The 13,364-nt window shown below is 52.5% G+C and overlaps 1 protein-coding gene across 2 annotated transcripts in view; it reads left to right on the forward strand.

Annotated features, from left to right (window-relative positions):
* The window catches only part of Myh14 (myosin heavy chain 14), a 60,824-nt gene that overhangs the window by 16,410 nt on the left and 31,050 nt on the right, over positions 1–13,364 (forward strand). For both annotated transcript variants that reach the window (XM_052164097.1, XM_052164104.1), the window contains 4 exons: positions 662–760; positions 2,477–2,617; positions 9,896–9,991; positions 12,387–12,505. In XM_052164097.1, the coding sequence (XP_052020057.1) occupies positions 662–760; positions 2,477–2,617; positions 9,896–9,991; positions 12,387–12,505 (455 nt within the window). The remainder of the gene's footprint in view (positions 1–661; positions 761–2,476; positions 2,618–9,895; positions 9,992–12,386; positions 12,506–13,364) is intronic.

Below are 13,364 nucleotides of genomic sequence, written 5' to 3' on the forward strand. Positions count from 1 at the left end.
AATACCAAACAAAATGAGAGGCCCAGGGCTGAAGACATAGCTCTCCGTGTAGGTTCTGGGATCTGAACTCAGATCTTCAGGCTTAGCGGCAATCACCTTTCCCCACGGAGCCATATTGCAATTTCCCACGGATTTAAATTTACTTTATTCTGTTATTTTGTGGGTGGTTTTGCCTGTGTATATGTCTGTGTACCATGTCCTTGGTGCTGGTAGAGGCCAGAAAGGGGCAATTAGGTCTCCTGGGACAGAGTTACAGATGGTTGTGAGTCATATCGTGGACGCTGGGTATTGAACCCTGGTCCTCCGTGTGAAAACAGCCTGTGGCACAGCCTGTGCTGTTTGATCCCAGCACTTGGAGGCAGAGGCAGGTGGATCTCTCTGCGTTCAATACCAGTCTGGTGTACACAGTGAGTTCCAGGACAGCCAGGGCTATACAGAAAAATGGAAAAGCACTGACACAATAACAACAACAAAGAAACAAAACCCAGCCTGCACTTAACCGCTGATCCATCCCTCCAGCCCCAGGTTATTTTTATTTTAACTAATTAATTTATTTATCTTTGAGAGGCTGGTCTGGAATTCATTATGTAGTCTAGGCTGATCCGTATCCCAAATACTGAGACCGCAGGTGGCAGGCTCCTTGACCCGCCCACCCTCCCAGATCTGCTGGAGAAGTCCCGCGCCATCAGACAGGCCAAGGACGAATGCAGCTTCCATATCTTCTACCAGCTGCTAGGGGGCGCCGGGGAGCAGCTAAAAGGTTAGCATCACTCTTTCCTAGCCTGCTTGACCCTGGGGTGGTTGAGGTCAGGTCTCCCGCTCTCCACACCCTCATCCATGCCCAGAACGGAGGCTTTGTGTCCAGCGCTGCCGTCCCTGTCCAGCGCTGCCGTCCCTGTCCAGCGCTGCCGTCCCTGTCCAGCGCTGCCGTCCCTGTCCAGCCCTGCCGTCCCTGTCCAGCCCTGCCGTCCCTGTCCAGTCCTGCCGTCCCTGTCCAGCCCTGCCGTCCCTGTCCAGCGCTGCCGTCCCTGTCCAGTCCTGCCGTCCCTGTCCAGCCCTGCCGTCCCTGTCCAGCCCTGCCGTCCCTGTCCAGCGCTGCCGTCCCTGTCCAGCCCTGCCGTCCCTGTCCAGTCCTGCTGTCCCTGTCCAGCCCTGCCGGCCCTGTCCAGCCCTGCCGTCCCTGTCCAGCGCTGCCGTCCCTGTCCAGCGCTGCCGTCCCTGTCCAGCCCTGCCGTCCCTGTCCAGCGCTGCCGTCCCTGTCCAGCCCTGCCGTCCCTGTCCAGCGCTGCCGTCCCTGTCCAGCCCTGCCGTCCCTGTCCAGTGCTGCCATCCCTGTCCAGTCCTGCCGTCCCTTCTCCAGCCCTGCCGTCCCTGTCCAGTCCTGCCGTCCCTGTCCAGCCCTGCCGTCCCTGTCCAGCCCTGCCGTCCCTGTCCAGCCCTGCCGTCCCTGTCCAGTCCTGCCGTCCCTGTCCAGCCCTGCCGTCCCTGTCCAGCCCTGCCGTCCCTGTCCAGCCCTGCCGTCCCTGTCCAGTCCTGCCGTCCCTGTCCAGCGCTGCCGTCCCTGTCCAGCCCTGCCGTCCCTGTCCAGCCCTGCCGTCCCTGTCCAGTGCTGCCGTCCCTGTGATGCGGGAACAGCGCAGTAGCGGAGCTGCACAGCTCTGGCCTCCCAAGCCCTGCTTTCTACCCTCTGCTTCCAGCTGCCTTCTGGCTTTTGCTCCTGCCTGCCCGGCCCGCGGCGTCTGTCTGCTCCGTTCCTGCACCCCTGTTCCTCCTGGCCCTATGGTGGCTCTGCCTTGCTGTGGCCTCTCGCAACTCCATGCTTCCAGTTGACCTTACTGTGTGCCGTTGCGCCTGCCAGCTGTTCCTGCCGGCTCCGAGGCTATGCCAGAGGTGGTGCGCTCCCGTCTCCTCTTCTCCTCTCCTCTCCTCTCCTCTCCTCTTCTCTTCTTAGGTTTATTTATTTTATATATGTGAATACTGTAGCTGTCTTTACACACACCAGGAGAGGGCATCAGATCCCATTACAGACGGTCGTGAGCCACCATGTGGTTGCTGGAATTGAACTCAGGGCCTCTGGAAGAACAGTTCTCAGCTGTTGAGCCATCTCTCCAGGCCTCCTCTCTTTCTTTTTGAGACAAGATCTCTATGTAGCCCAGCTAGTCTGGAATTCCCAGCACTCCCCTGCCCCAGGCTCCTGAGGGCTAGAATGGCCTTCGAGCCACCACGTCTGACTCGGTAGTTCCTTATTCCTCTGCCTTCTGTCCACAGCTTTTTCTGTCCCTCCTGGTTCCCGGGTTTGTCCCCTGACACCCTGGTTCCAACTCTGGCTTCTGGCAGCGTGCGTGTCCCCGGGTGCTGGCCCTGCCATCTTCGTGAGCACCTGCTCTAGCCGGCCTGCCCCAGGCCCTCCCAGCCCTCAGGAACAGATCTCAGTCCTGCCTCGGCACAGCTGAGCCCGCTCTCCCTCTGTCTACAGCCGACCTCCTTCTGGAGCCCTGTTCCCATTACCGATTCCTGACCAACGGGCCCTCCTCGTCCCCCGGCCAGGAGCGCGAGTTATTCCAGGAGACACTGGAGTCCCTGCGCGTGCTGGGCCTCCTCCCGGAAGAGATCACTGGTGAGCGAGCCTGGGCCACGCCTACCTGGGAATGGGGTTGTCATTGAGAGTGTTTGAGTGTGAGTGTGCAACTGTGTGTGAGCTGTGTTTGTGAATATGTTAGTGTGAGCATGTGTGAATGCAAGTGTGTATGTGAGAGTATATGAGTGCAAGTGTGTGTGAATGCAAGTGTGTGTGTGTGAGTGTGTGTATGAGTGTATGTGTGAGTGTGTTTGTGACTGTGTATATGAATATATGTGTGTGAGTGTATGTGAGTGTGTGTGAGCATGTGCATGCGAGTGACCATTTGTGAGTGAAAGTGTGTGAGTGTGTGCATGTGTGAGTGAAAGTGTGTGAGTGTGTGTGAGTGTGAGCATGTGTGAGTGAAAGTGTGTGAGTGTGTGTGTGTGAGCATGTGTGAATGTGTGTGTATGAGTATATGTGTGTGTGAGCTGTGTCCATGAATGTGTTAGTGTGAGTATGTGTGAATGTAAGTGTGTGTGAGAGTGTGTATGAGTACAAGTGTGTGTGAGTGCAAGTGTGTATATGTATGTGAGTATGAGTGTGAGTGTGTGTGTGAGCATGTGCATGTGAGTGTGTGAGCATGTGTGAGTGCAAGTGTATGTGTGAGTGTGTATGAGTGTGTGTGTGAGTGTGTGTGAGTGTATGTGTGTGCAAGTGTGTGTGCACATGTGTGTGTGTTAGCATGTGAGTAAAAGTGTGTGTGAGTGTGTGTATGAGTATATGTATGTGTGACTGTGTGTGTGAGCATGTGTGAGTGAAAGTGTGTGTGTGTGAGAGCATGTGTGAGTGTGAGTGAGTGAGCATGTGAGAGTATGTGTATGAGTGTGTATGTGAGTGTGTGTGTGAGTGTGTGTATGTGTGTGTGTGTGAGAGATAGAGAGTTTGTGTGTCAGAGGATAGATTGTGGATGCTTCTGTTTGTTACGAGCTTGGACTCCGGCCACCATGTGTGCGTGATAAGCACATTTGCTGACTAAGCCATCTCTTCGTCTTCACTTGAACTGATGCACTACCACGCCCACCCAGCCTACTGTTTAAGTATTTATTAATAGTACTGTGTATAAAAGCTGGAGCTCTTCCAGGGAGGAGGTGGGCAGATGTCCCCTCCTCACCTCATGGAGACTACGGAAGTAAGATCAACCAGCCATATAAATGATAGGAACCTGGTCAGAGTATGGGGGGGCTGTGTAGAGCAGGGAACCAGGGGGTTGGAATTGGGGTACAGCTCCACACAGGAGGCCAAACAAGGGTACCCGGGAGAAAAGGTGTTTGGACAGAGGCCTGAGGTGAGGACCGTAGGAAGAGTATTCTGGGATGGCCTGTGCAAAGGCCCTGGGGCAGGGGAAGTGTGTGCTTGCGAAGTTGGAGCTTCGGGAGTAAGTTGGGTCTTCTTTGGATTTCATTTGACATTTTATATTGTGATAGTAGGAAGAGCTCCTGGGGACAATCAGGAAAGGAAAAGTGATGATTAACGGTGATGTGCGTCAAGTTGACAGTGTCCTGGTTAGTTTTTATTATCAACTTGACACAACCTTGAACCACCTGGGCAGAGGAACAACTGAAAACTTGTGTGGTCAGATCAGCCTGTGCGGATGCCTGTAGGGGATTGTCCTGTTGGTGATTAATGTTGGGGAACCCAGTCCGCTGTGGGTGGTGCCGTTCCTAGGTGGGTGTTTCAACTCTGTAAGGAAGCAGGCTGGGCACAGAGCAGGAAGCAGCGTTAGCCGTGGGTTTGCTTCATTTGAGTTTCCGCCCTCCCCGCAGTGATGAACTGTGCCCTGGAAGTGGATGCAAGGTAAACCCTTCCTCCCCCTCAGCTGCTTTTGGTTAGAAGGGCTTGTCACCACAGCAGAAAGCAAAGCGGATCAGAAACTGAGACAGGGTCACTTGCTGCCCGTAAACTCCCTGTGTAGCCACAGATGACTTGAACTCCTAATTCTCAGGTGTGCACCAACATGCCTGGTTTATGTGGTGTTGGGGATGGAACCTGCAACCTCATGCATTGCTAGTTAAGTACTCTGCCAACTGAACTACATGTGCAGCCTTTAAATTATTACAATGATGATGATGGTGGTGGTGACGACGATGGTGGTGATGGTGATACTGATTATGTTTGTTTCAGAAAGAGTCTCATACTGGAGCCCAGACTGACCAGGGACTGGCTATGTAGCTAAGGAAGGCCTCAAGCCTGTAGCAGTTTTCCTGTGTCAGCCTCCAGAGTATGACACTGGAAGCACTGCCCCTTTACCCAGCTGGACCACAGCCTCTTTTGAGAGGTTTTGGTATCTTCCTCTTTGGATGGACTGGGCTCTCAGACAGAGACCTCTGGGTGTGTGTGGGTCAGCTGAGCTCCACCTCACAGTTTAGTTCTCCTTGGGAGCTCAATCTAGAGTGCTGAGTCCCTGAATGTCCCCACTCACGGCCACACCCACAGCCATGGCCAGATTCTCCCCCACCAGGCAACTAGCAAACAAATTCAGAACCTGGCCATGATCACCAGCCCAGCCTCTTGATACCAGATGGCCCGTGGGACCTTCCTGCTGGGCCTGCTGTGTGCTGGGGTCCAGTGGCAGATGGCAGTTTTCCGTCCTGCAAACTCAGTTTTCAGAGTTTGAATGTGCTTACATCCCAACCTTGGGTCCCTGCAACTTCAGCTACAGTTACAGCTTCCAGAGAGTGGACCATCAAGACCCCAGAGCCTCCTGGTTCTAGGTTCCCGGTGTCCGCCCATACACATTTAAATTAACTCATTAATTTATTTTGGTGCTGAGATTTGCATGCTGGGCAGGTGCACTACCACAGAGCAGCGCCCTCAGTCTGTCGCTGGGAGATTCTAGGCAAGGGCTCTACCCCACGGCCATGCCCTAAAACCTTGGATGGTTTTGGCAGCAAAGGAACCACTTCGCTACCATCCACAAGGTGGCGCCAGTTCTCCACTCCCTAGCTCCGGACTTGCGTGCCCTCCATCTCTCTAAGAAGTTTGTATATTTTTGTTGGAGTGGCAGACAGATGGGGTCATGTGACAGCCTCCTTGCGTCTCATTTGCATGGACTAGAGCCCAACATCTTCACATAGACTCTGTTTCAGATCAAAGATGAGACAGAAGGTCAGGAAGTCTTGCCTGGGTCCCACCTCCCTCCAGAGGTGGCAGAAAGGTGGTGGACCCCATAACCCTCAGCCAGAAATGCAGATGGACGTGTCTGAAGGCAGCCTGGGACAGACAGCATTTGGGACCCAACAAGAAAGGACCTCTGTGTGTCTGTCACCTCACCCTGTACCTCTCCCTGCTAACCCTGCGAATGCCAGGCTGGGAAGCTGAACAGTTAATGGACACAGGGAACCTGAGAGACTCTTTTATGAGTAAGAATCTTGAACTCATGACAATCCTCCTGTCTCAGCTTTTCAGTTTTCAGAACTATAGATTTGAGCCACTGTACTCCACTGTGGTCCCTGGGGCTATCTCAGGGTCAGAGTGACCACATACTGACTGTAAATTATTCTGTTTTATTTATCTATACCCATGGTGGGTGGGGCAGCCACACAGAGCCAAAACTGTGCTTCTGTCACAGAGGGGGACACTGAGGCCCCATTTCCTACAGACCTGGCTGTCACCCCAGGTTAGCTGAGCGTGGCGCCCAAGCCTGTTCTGCCTGGTCCCAGCAGCACCCCGCTTTTGCCAGTCGTACAGACAGATCTCCCAGCCTTGGTCGTGGGAGGCCCTCAGAGAGTCAGCTGCCTAACACAGGCCTCTCAACACTCAGTCAGAAGCAGTCATCTCTGTCTTGGGCTCCTAGCTCGCCAGCTCTCGGCTCTGGGACCTGGGACCCGGGTGGCATGGCTCCTGTCACCTGCAGAGCTCCCAGCATTCCTGGAACTCCTGTCTCTGCCCCACCCTTCACCATCTTCCACTCTGAGAGTGTCAAATGAGAAGAGACCAGTGAGTCCAGCTCCTTCCTACTGCCCAGCTGGGGAAACTGAGGCCCAGACTAACACTCAACATTTTTTGTGCCTTTGACGTATTTAATCTGTGTGGGTGTTTTCCCTCCTTATGTATACCTGTGTTATGCCCAAGCATGTCAGTTCCCCTGGCACTGGAGGTGCAGGTGTCTGTGAGTCAGCATGTAAGTGGTAAGATTTGAACCCTGGTCCTCTGTAAGAGTGCCAGGCGGTGCCCTTAGCCACCGAGCCATCTCTCCAGCCTCCAGTCAGCAAATTCTATCTTTGAACACTGGGCTTCTGTTTAAATATCTGGTATTTTTGTTTTGTTCTTTCCCAGATTTATTTGTTTAGTACTTCCAAATGCATGCATGTGGACTTGGAGGCGGGCACAGCTGAGGGAAGGCATTTCTCTCCTTCGGCAGTGCGGCTGCTGGAAGATGGACTCAGCCAGTCAGGCTTGGCCGCAGGCCCCTTCGCCAGCTGAGCCATCTCACCTACCTTGGATTGCTTTTTGTTGTTCAGTCTGTAGTGCAGGCTGGTCTTGAATTTCTGATCCTCCTGCCTCCACCTCCCGAGTGCTGGGATGATAAGCACTCACCATCACAGTGTCTGTGTGTGTACTCGTGTGTGTGTGTGTGTGTGTGTGTGTGTGTGTGTGTGTGTGTGCCTGTGTGTTTCTGTTGATGTGCTGTGTGCGGGTACTTATTTATTCCAACTGACTGCATGACGGGCAGGAAAGCCTGCATAACGTCAGCCGGAATCCTCTGCCAACTTATGAATTGAGTGATCCTGAGTTTGTGAGTTACCTGCCTCAGTTTCTCCATCTGTCACACTGGGCTCATAGGCAGCAGGGTCCATCTCTGGAGCCGTTTTTGAAGGGCAGGTGCTTGGATTGGATGTGGTACAGGGAAGAGAAAATAACTCACTTCTGTTGACTGTGTAAACATTGGAGACTGAGCAGCTGGGGGGGGGGGCAGCACTGCTGTGTTGCTCCTTAATGGTTCCATGGAGACAACAGACACAAACACAGCTGCCACAGTGCATCACTGACCCCTGTGTCCATGCTCAAAGGACAGAATGTCTCGAGTCGTGATAGAACTGAGTCAAACCTGCAGCAGGGGCTGAGAGGGGGCTCAGATAATCTAACACGGTAAACTAAAAGTAAAGGGAAAGTTAGCAACAGTTCCCAAGTTACACAGTGGTTACCCCTCCCCTTCCCTCCCCATAGAAAACACTCCTGTGGTAAGTAGGAACTCAGATGACAGTGCCTAGACACAGGCCTAGCTGCTCCTCCGCAGTGCCCCGGGTGTCCTCCAGGGGGCAGCACAACCTCTGTTCCCGGAGCACCTAGCATTCCGCATGGAAAAACAGTGCCCTGGGTGATCAGTGCCAAGGCATTTGCAAAATCTAAGTATTTTCTCCCTAAATCTATATGTAAACCAAAGCCTACTGTGGTCAGAGATCTCTGGGGTCTGGTTGGACACCTTACCAAAAAAACTGAGGAGCTGCGGTTGGGGCCTAGTTGGTGAAGTCCCGAGTTCCCATAAGTCAGGCATGGAAGTGGAGTCTTGTCATCCTAATACTAGGGAGTAAAGATAGGAGTTCAAGGTCACATATATATATATAAAATACACACACATATACATTTATATACATACACACACATATACATTTATATACATACATACACATATACACACACATTTATATATAAATGTGTGTGTGTATATATATATATATATATATATATATATATATATATATATATGTGTGTGTGTGTGTGTGTGTGTGTGTGTGTGTGTGTGTGTGTATCCAGGCCAGAAAAAAATCAAAATCAAATCAAAACAAAACAAAATCCTAGGAAATAGGAATTGGGCTGAGAACAGATTTATTTCAAGGACAGAATACTCCTTTGTTCCATTCTGCCAGGAAGTGGGCCAGCAAGACAGCTCAGTAAGTCAAGGAGCTTGCTACCAAGCCTCAAGACCAGAGTTCAGTTCCTAAACTCTGTATGGTAGAAGGAGAGACCCAACTCCTGTAAGGCGTCTGTCTCCATGAGAGAGACAGAGACCGCCAGTCAGGAAACACGTGTGTAGCTCAAGCTGTGAGGTGGCTTAGCACAGCTTTCTGGGGACTGTCCCCTTCAGTTCCCCGAGTTTCCGGGTATTCAGCTCTAGCAGGGAATCTTCCAGAGAAATCTTAGCCCTTCAGGGTCTGTTCTTTCAGAGTGGCCACTCACTGAGCAGAGTAGTGTGGTCTGGCTTCAAGAACACACAAGCCAAGGTCAACGCAAGATGGTCAGTCTGTCAGTTCAGACTAGTGTCCTTTCCGGGCTTTATTGGTTCCCTTATCCTGGGATTTTTTTTTTTTTAGATGTGTGTGCATGTGCATGTGAGTGTGCCTGGGTGTGTGTGCCTGGGTGGGTGTGCATGTGAGCATGCCTGGGTATGTGTGTATGTGCATGCATGTGTGTATGTGCGTGCATGTGTGTATGTTATGTGCATCTGAATACCTGTGGAGACCAGGAGAGGATGTAAGATCCCCTGGAGCTGGGGTTCCAGGTCGTTGTGAGTTACCTGGCCTGGGTACTGGGAACAGAACTTGCGTCCTTTGGAAGGGCGGCAATTGCTCCTCACCGTTCTTGCTGTGTAAACTGCACAGCGCTGAAGCAAAGAGGCTTTGGTGACCAACTTTAAAACAACTCACTTCACTGTGGTGTCAACTTTAATACCCTTGGTCACAAGCTCTCTGTGTCAGAATCAGCAGTAGGCTGAGGAGGTGGCTCAGTAGGGAGAGAACCAGCTGCCAAGCACAGGGACCCGAGTTCCAGTCCTTAACACTCAGGTCAAGTGCTGGGCATGGGACTGGCAAGACGGATCCGTGGTTAAAGGGGCTTTCGGCTAAGAACGGAGACCTTAGTTTTTGAAACATGTTCTCCTACTGAACTGAGACTTGACTTTTTGGCGAGGCTGGTTGGCCAGTCACTGACCTCTAGGATCTTCCTGTCTGTCTCCTCAGGCCTGAGGTTACAGGTGTGTACCCCTGTACCCAGCTTTCTATGTGGGTACAAACTTGGGACCTCATGCTCGTTCAGAGAGCACCTTCCCGACTGAGCCATCTCACTAGGGCAACATCTGGTTCATTCTGAATAGTGTTTACATCATGTTTGCAAAGCCTGAAAACAGAAAACAGAGTGATTCTGTTGCCCTTTTAAAGGCCTAGCTGGGGTCACAGGTGAGCGCTGAGCTCTGAGGTACTGGACATAGTTTTGGGTTTCCCTGCAGTATGATTAGACAGGCAACAGAGGCCCCCTGTGACCTTCCTCTCTGCCTCACAGCCATGCTGCGCACCGTCTCAGCGGTCCTCCAGTTTGGCAACATTGTCCTGAAGAAAGAGCGCAATACGGACCAAGCCACCATGCCTGACAACACAGGTAAAACCAGGGCCAATGTCCTCTGTCCTCGCCAGAGCGTCCCCTCCTACCTCTGCCCCTCCCCCAGCAGGACTTGGACTCCTGTGCTCTGTAGAGGTCATGCCCAGGCTCCCTCCATTTTAAACGCCCTGCTGAAGAGAACCCCAACGGGTTAGCCAACTCGGCCCACGCCTGAGAAGCATCTGTCTCCCTCCAGCCTTGGGCCCTTTTCTCCTTTTAAAAAATACTTTATTTATATGATGTGCATTGGTGTTTTGCCTGCATGCATATCTCAGTGAGGGTGTCAGACCCTCTGGAACTGGAGTTGCAGACAGTCGTGAGCCGCCATGCGGGTGCTGAGACTTGAACCCGGGTCCTCTGGAAGAGCAGCCACCACTCTTAACCACTGAGCCGTCTCTCTGCTTGCCACCTTGGGCCGTTTTAATTCCTGATCTTCCTGCCTCTGCCCCTCAAGTGCTGAGGTTTCCATCTGTGCCTCCACACCCAGTTTCATATCCCCCTCCTTGTTTTGGTTAAACAATGAAAATCACTAATTCTCGCTCTAGCTTGTGTCCACTGTTTGGGACTGGGCCACATGTAGCTCAGGATGGCGCTGAACTCCAGAGCCTCTTGCATCCACCTCTTTTTATTTTACTTTATTTTTTATTTTTGTTTTTCAAGACATTTCTCTGTGTAGCCCTGGCTGTCCCAGAACTCACTCTGTAGACCAGGCTGGCCTTGAACTCACAGAGATTCACCTGCCTCTGCCTCCTGAGTGCTGGGATTAAGGCGTGTGCCACCAACATCCACCTCTTAAGTGCTGGCATAACAGGCCTGTCCCGCCACACCCAGCTGAGATGTCGGATGCTATTTTCAAGCTCCTTGAGCAGATAGAGAAACTGAGGCTTTTGTACAGATGACCTGCCCGTGGCTGTTCAGCCAGCGAGTGGTGTCAGCTGTGGGCTCCGAGCAGCTCCGTGGCTTCCTGAGGTAAAGGAAGAGCGGTGTGGCAGGGAGCTCCCCGCTTTTCCTCTTGTGCCCCCCCCTTTTCCTTTGAGACAATCTATCTTTGTAGCACAAGTAAACTGGAACCTGCTCTGTGGTCCAGGCTGGCCTTGAACTCACAGAGACCCACCTACCTTTGCCTCGGAGTGTGATACTAAAGGCACTTAGTAACTTGAAACAAAGTAACACTTGATGTTTTTATGTTTGAAGCTCTGCGAGAGAGGATGTCACTGTAGCTTGAAGCCAGTCTTCTGCCTCAACCTCCCAAGTGCTGAGATTTGGTTGTCAAGGAAGCAGAGGCAATTGCCCACAGTCAGACTCCAATGATGTCTGCGTCCTTGGGCTCTCCCTGGGGGTTTCCTACCCTGTGCCTTTCTGGCTGGAGATCTAGATAGAAATAGAGTTCACAGGCTCCCTCTGGACATCTGAAGCTCTCTGTCCTGGTTATAAAAACCCTCCAGCTCACTCTCAACTTGCACAGCTCTGAAAATCTGGGGAACTGGGGCACTGCTCCCCACTCACTCAGCCCTGCAGCGCCCACTTGTGGCCACCGGGGGTGCTGTTCACCAACCCGGCACTGCCCTGCCCGGGAGCGCCTGTTTGCTTTACTTAATTGGGGACAAACATTACATGTTTTTCTTTTTTTCTTTTTGTTTTATATTTTATTCTTTTTGTGTGTATGTTGGGGGTGGGAGGTTCGAGACAGGGTTTTTCTGTGTATATCTGGCTGTCCTGGAACTCACTCTGTAGACCAGGCTGGCCTCAAACTCTGCCTGCCTCTGCCTCCCGAGTGCTGGGATTAAAAGCATGTGCCACCACTGCCCGCCCGGCTACACTCCTTTCTGAAACCTGCTTATTTCCCCTGAATGCCTTAAAGAGTAGCTTTATGTTTTAGCCAGAACCCGAGTGCTGGGTTCAGGCAGGATCTCATGTAACCCAGGTTGGCCCCCAGCTTGCTTTATAGTTGAGGACGACCTTGAATTCCTGATTCTCCTGCCTCAAACTCTCAAGATACTGGGATGGCAGGTCTGACTCTGGTGCCTTTTTTAAATGCATTTCTTTCTAGGTTTCTCTTTTTCCTTCTGTGGGGCTGAGCGCAGGGTGAGCCTTCCCTCCGTGGAGCTGACGGGTGCTTGGAAACGTGGCTTGATTCAGGGTTTAATTCAGAGTAGAAAGGGAAACACGCCTCCCACGCAGCCTTGGCGTGCTCCGTCGCAAACATCCATCTACTTAACGTGCTAGCGGAGAGGCGCTTTTTGTGCTCGGTATTCCTGCTGAAAATGCGCAGTGGTTAGCGCACGGTGACCCTGCCAGAAAAGGCTGCCTCCGCCTCTTTGCTCCAGCGGCGGGGTACGGTGCCCCTCCCCTCCCCTCCCCCGCACTAGCCCCTGTCACCTCCTCTCTCCCTCAGCCGCCCAGAAGCTTTGTCGCCTCTTGGGACTTGGAGTGACCGACTTCTCCAGAGCCCTTCTCACGCCCCGCATCAAAGTGGGCCGAGATTACGTTCAGAAAGCACAGACCAAGGAGCAGGTAGGCGGAATCCGGCGGGGCAGGGGCCGGAAGAACTGGTCATCTTGAGATTGGTCATCCTGGGACTTTTACATTATTATTATTACAATATCTGTTTATTTGTTGGGGGGGCACATACCACAGCATGCAGGCTGGCACCCGAGGACCGCTAAGAGCAGTTAGTTCTGTCCTTCTACCATGAGGGTCCTGGGGCATTGAACTCAGGTCGCCAGGCTTGGCAGCGAGCGCGCCTTTACGGGCAGAACCCTCTTCCTAGGTCTTTAAATAGCTTTCCCCATATCTCACGAGCCTGCCCCTCCCTACTCCGTCTCCAGGCTGGGGGCGGGGTGGAGCAGTAATGAGAAGACGGAGCAGGGCTGGGAGCTGGCTCCCTCAGCAGGTGGACCCGAGTTCGAAGCCCAGAACCCAAGTAAGCTGTGGCGGTGAGCACACAGCTGGTCACTGGTTTCACGGCTCAGCGCTCTAGCTGGAGGAGCGCGCTTCAGCGTCGGTGAGAGACTCTCTCTGAAAGAGCTAGATGGGAAATGGCCCTTCCTGAGGCGTGGCGTCTGGCCTCCACACCCCCATGTGTGCTCACACGTGCACACACAAACAAAATAAAGGGGCTTGGGGTGCACCATGGTGGTTGCTCTCACCCTTCCGAATACTTCCACCCGCCAACCACACACTGTGGGGACCCCTAGTCATAGCGTTATTTTATTGCTACTTTATAACTATAATTTTGCTACTGTTTTAAACGGTAGTGTAAGTATGTGATATGCAAGAGATCTTACGTGTGACCTCTGTGACGGGTCACAACCCATGGGTGGAGAAACACTGTGCTAGGGACATGGCGACTCCACAGGTTAGTGAAAAGGAT

This window comes from Apodemus sylvaticus, chromosome 1 (assembly GCF_947179515.1).
Source record: "Apodemus sylvaticus chromosome 1, mApoSyl1.1, whole genome shotgun sequence".
In the NCBI taxonomy this organism is placed as follows: Eukaryota; Metazoa; Chordata; class Mammalia; order Rodentia; family Muridae; genus Apodemus; species Apodemus sylvaticus.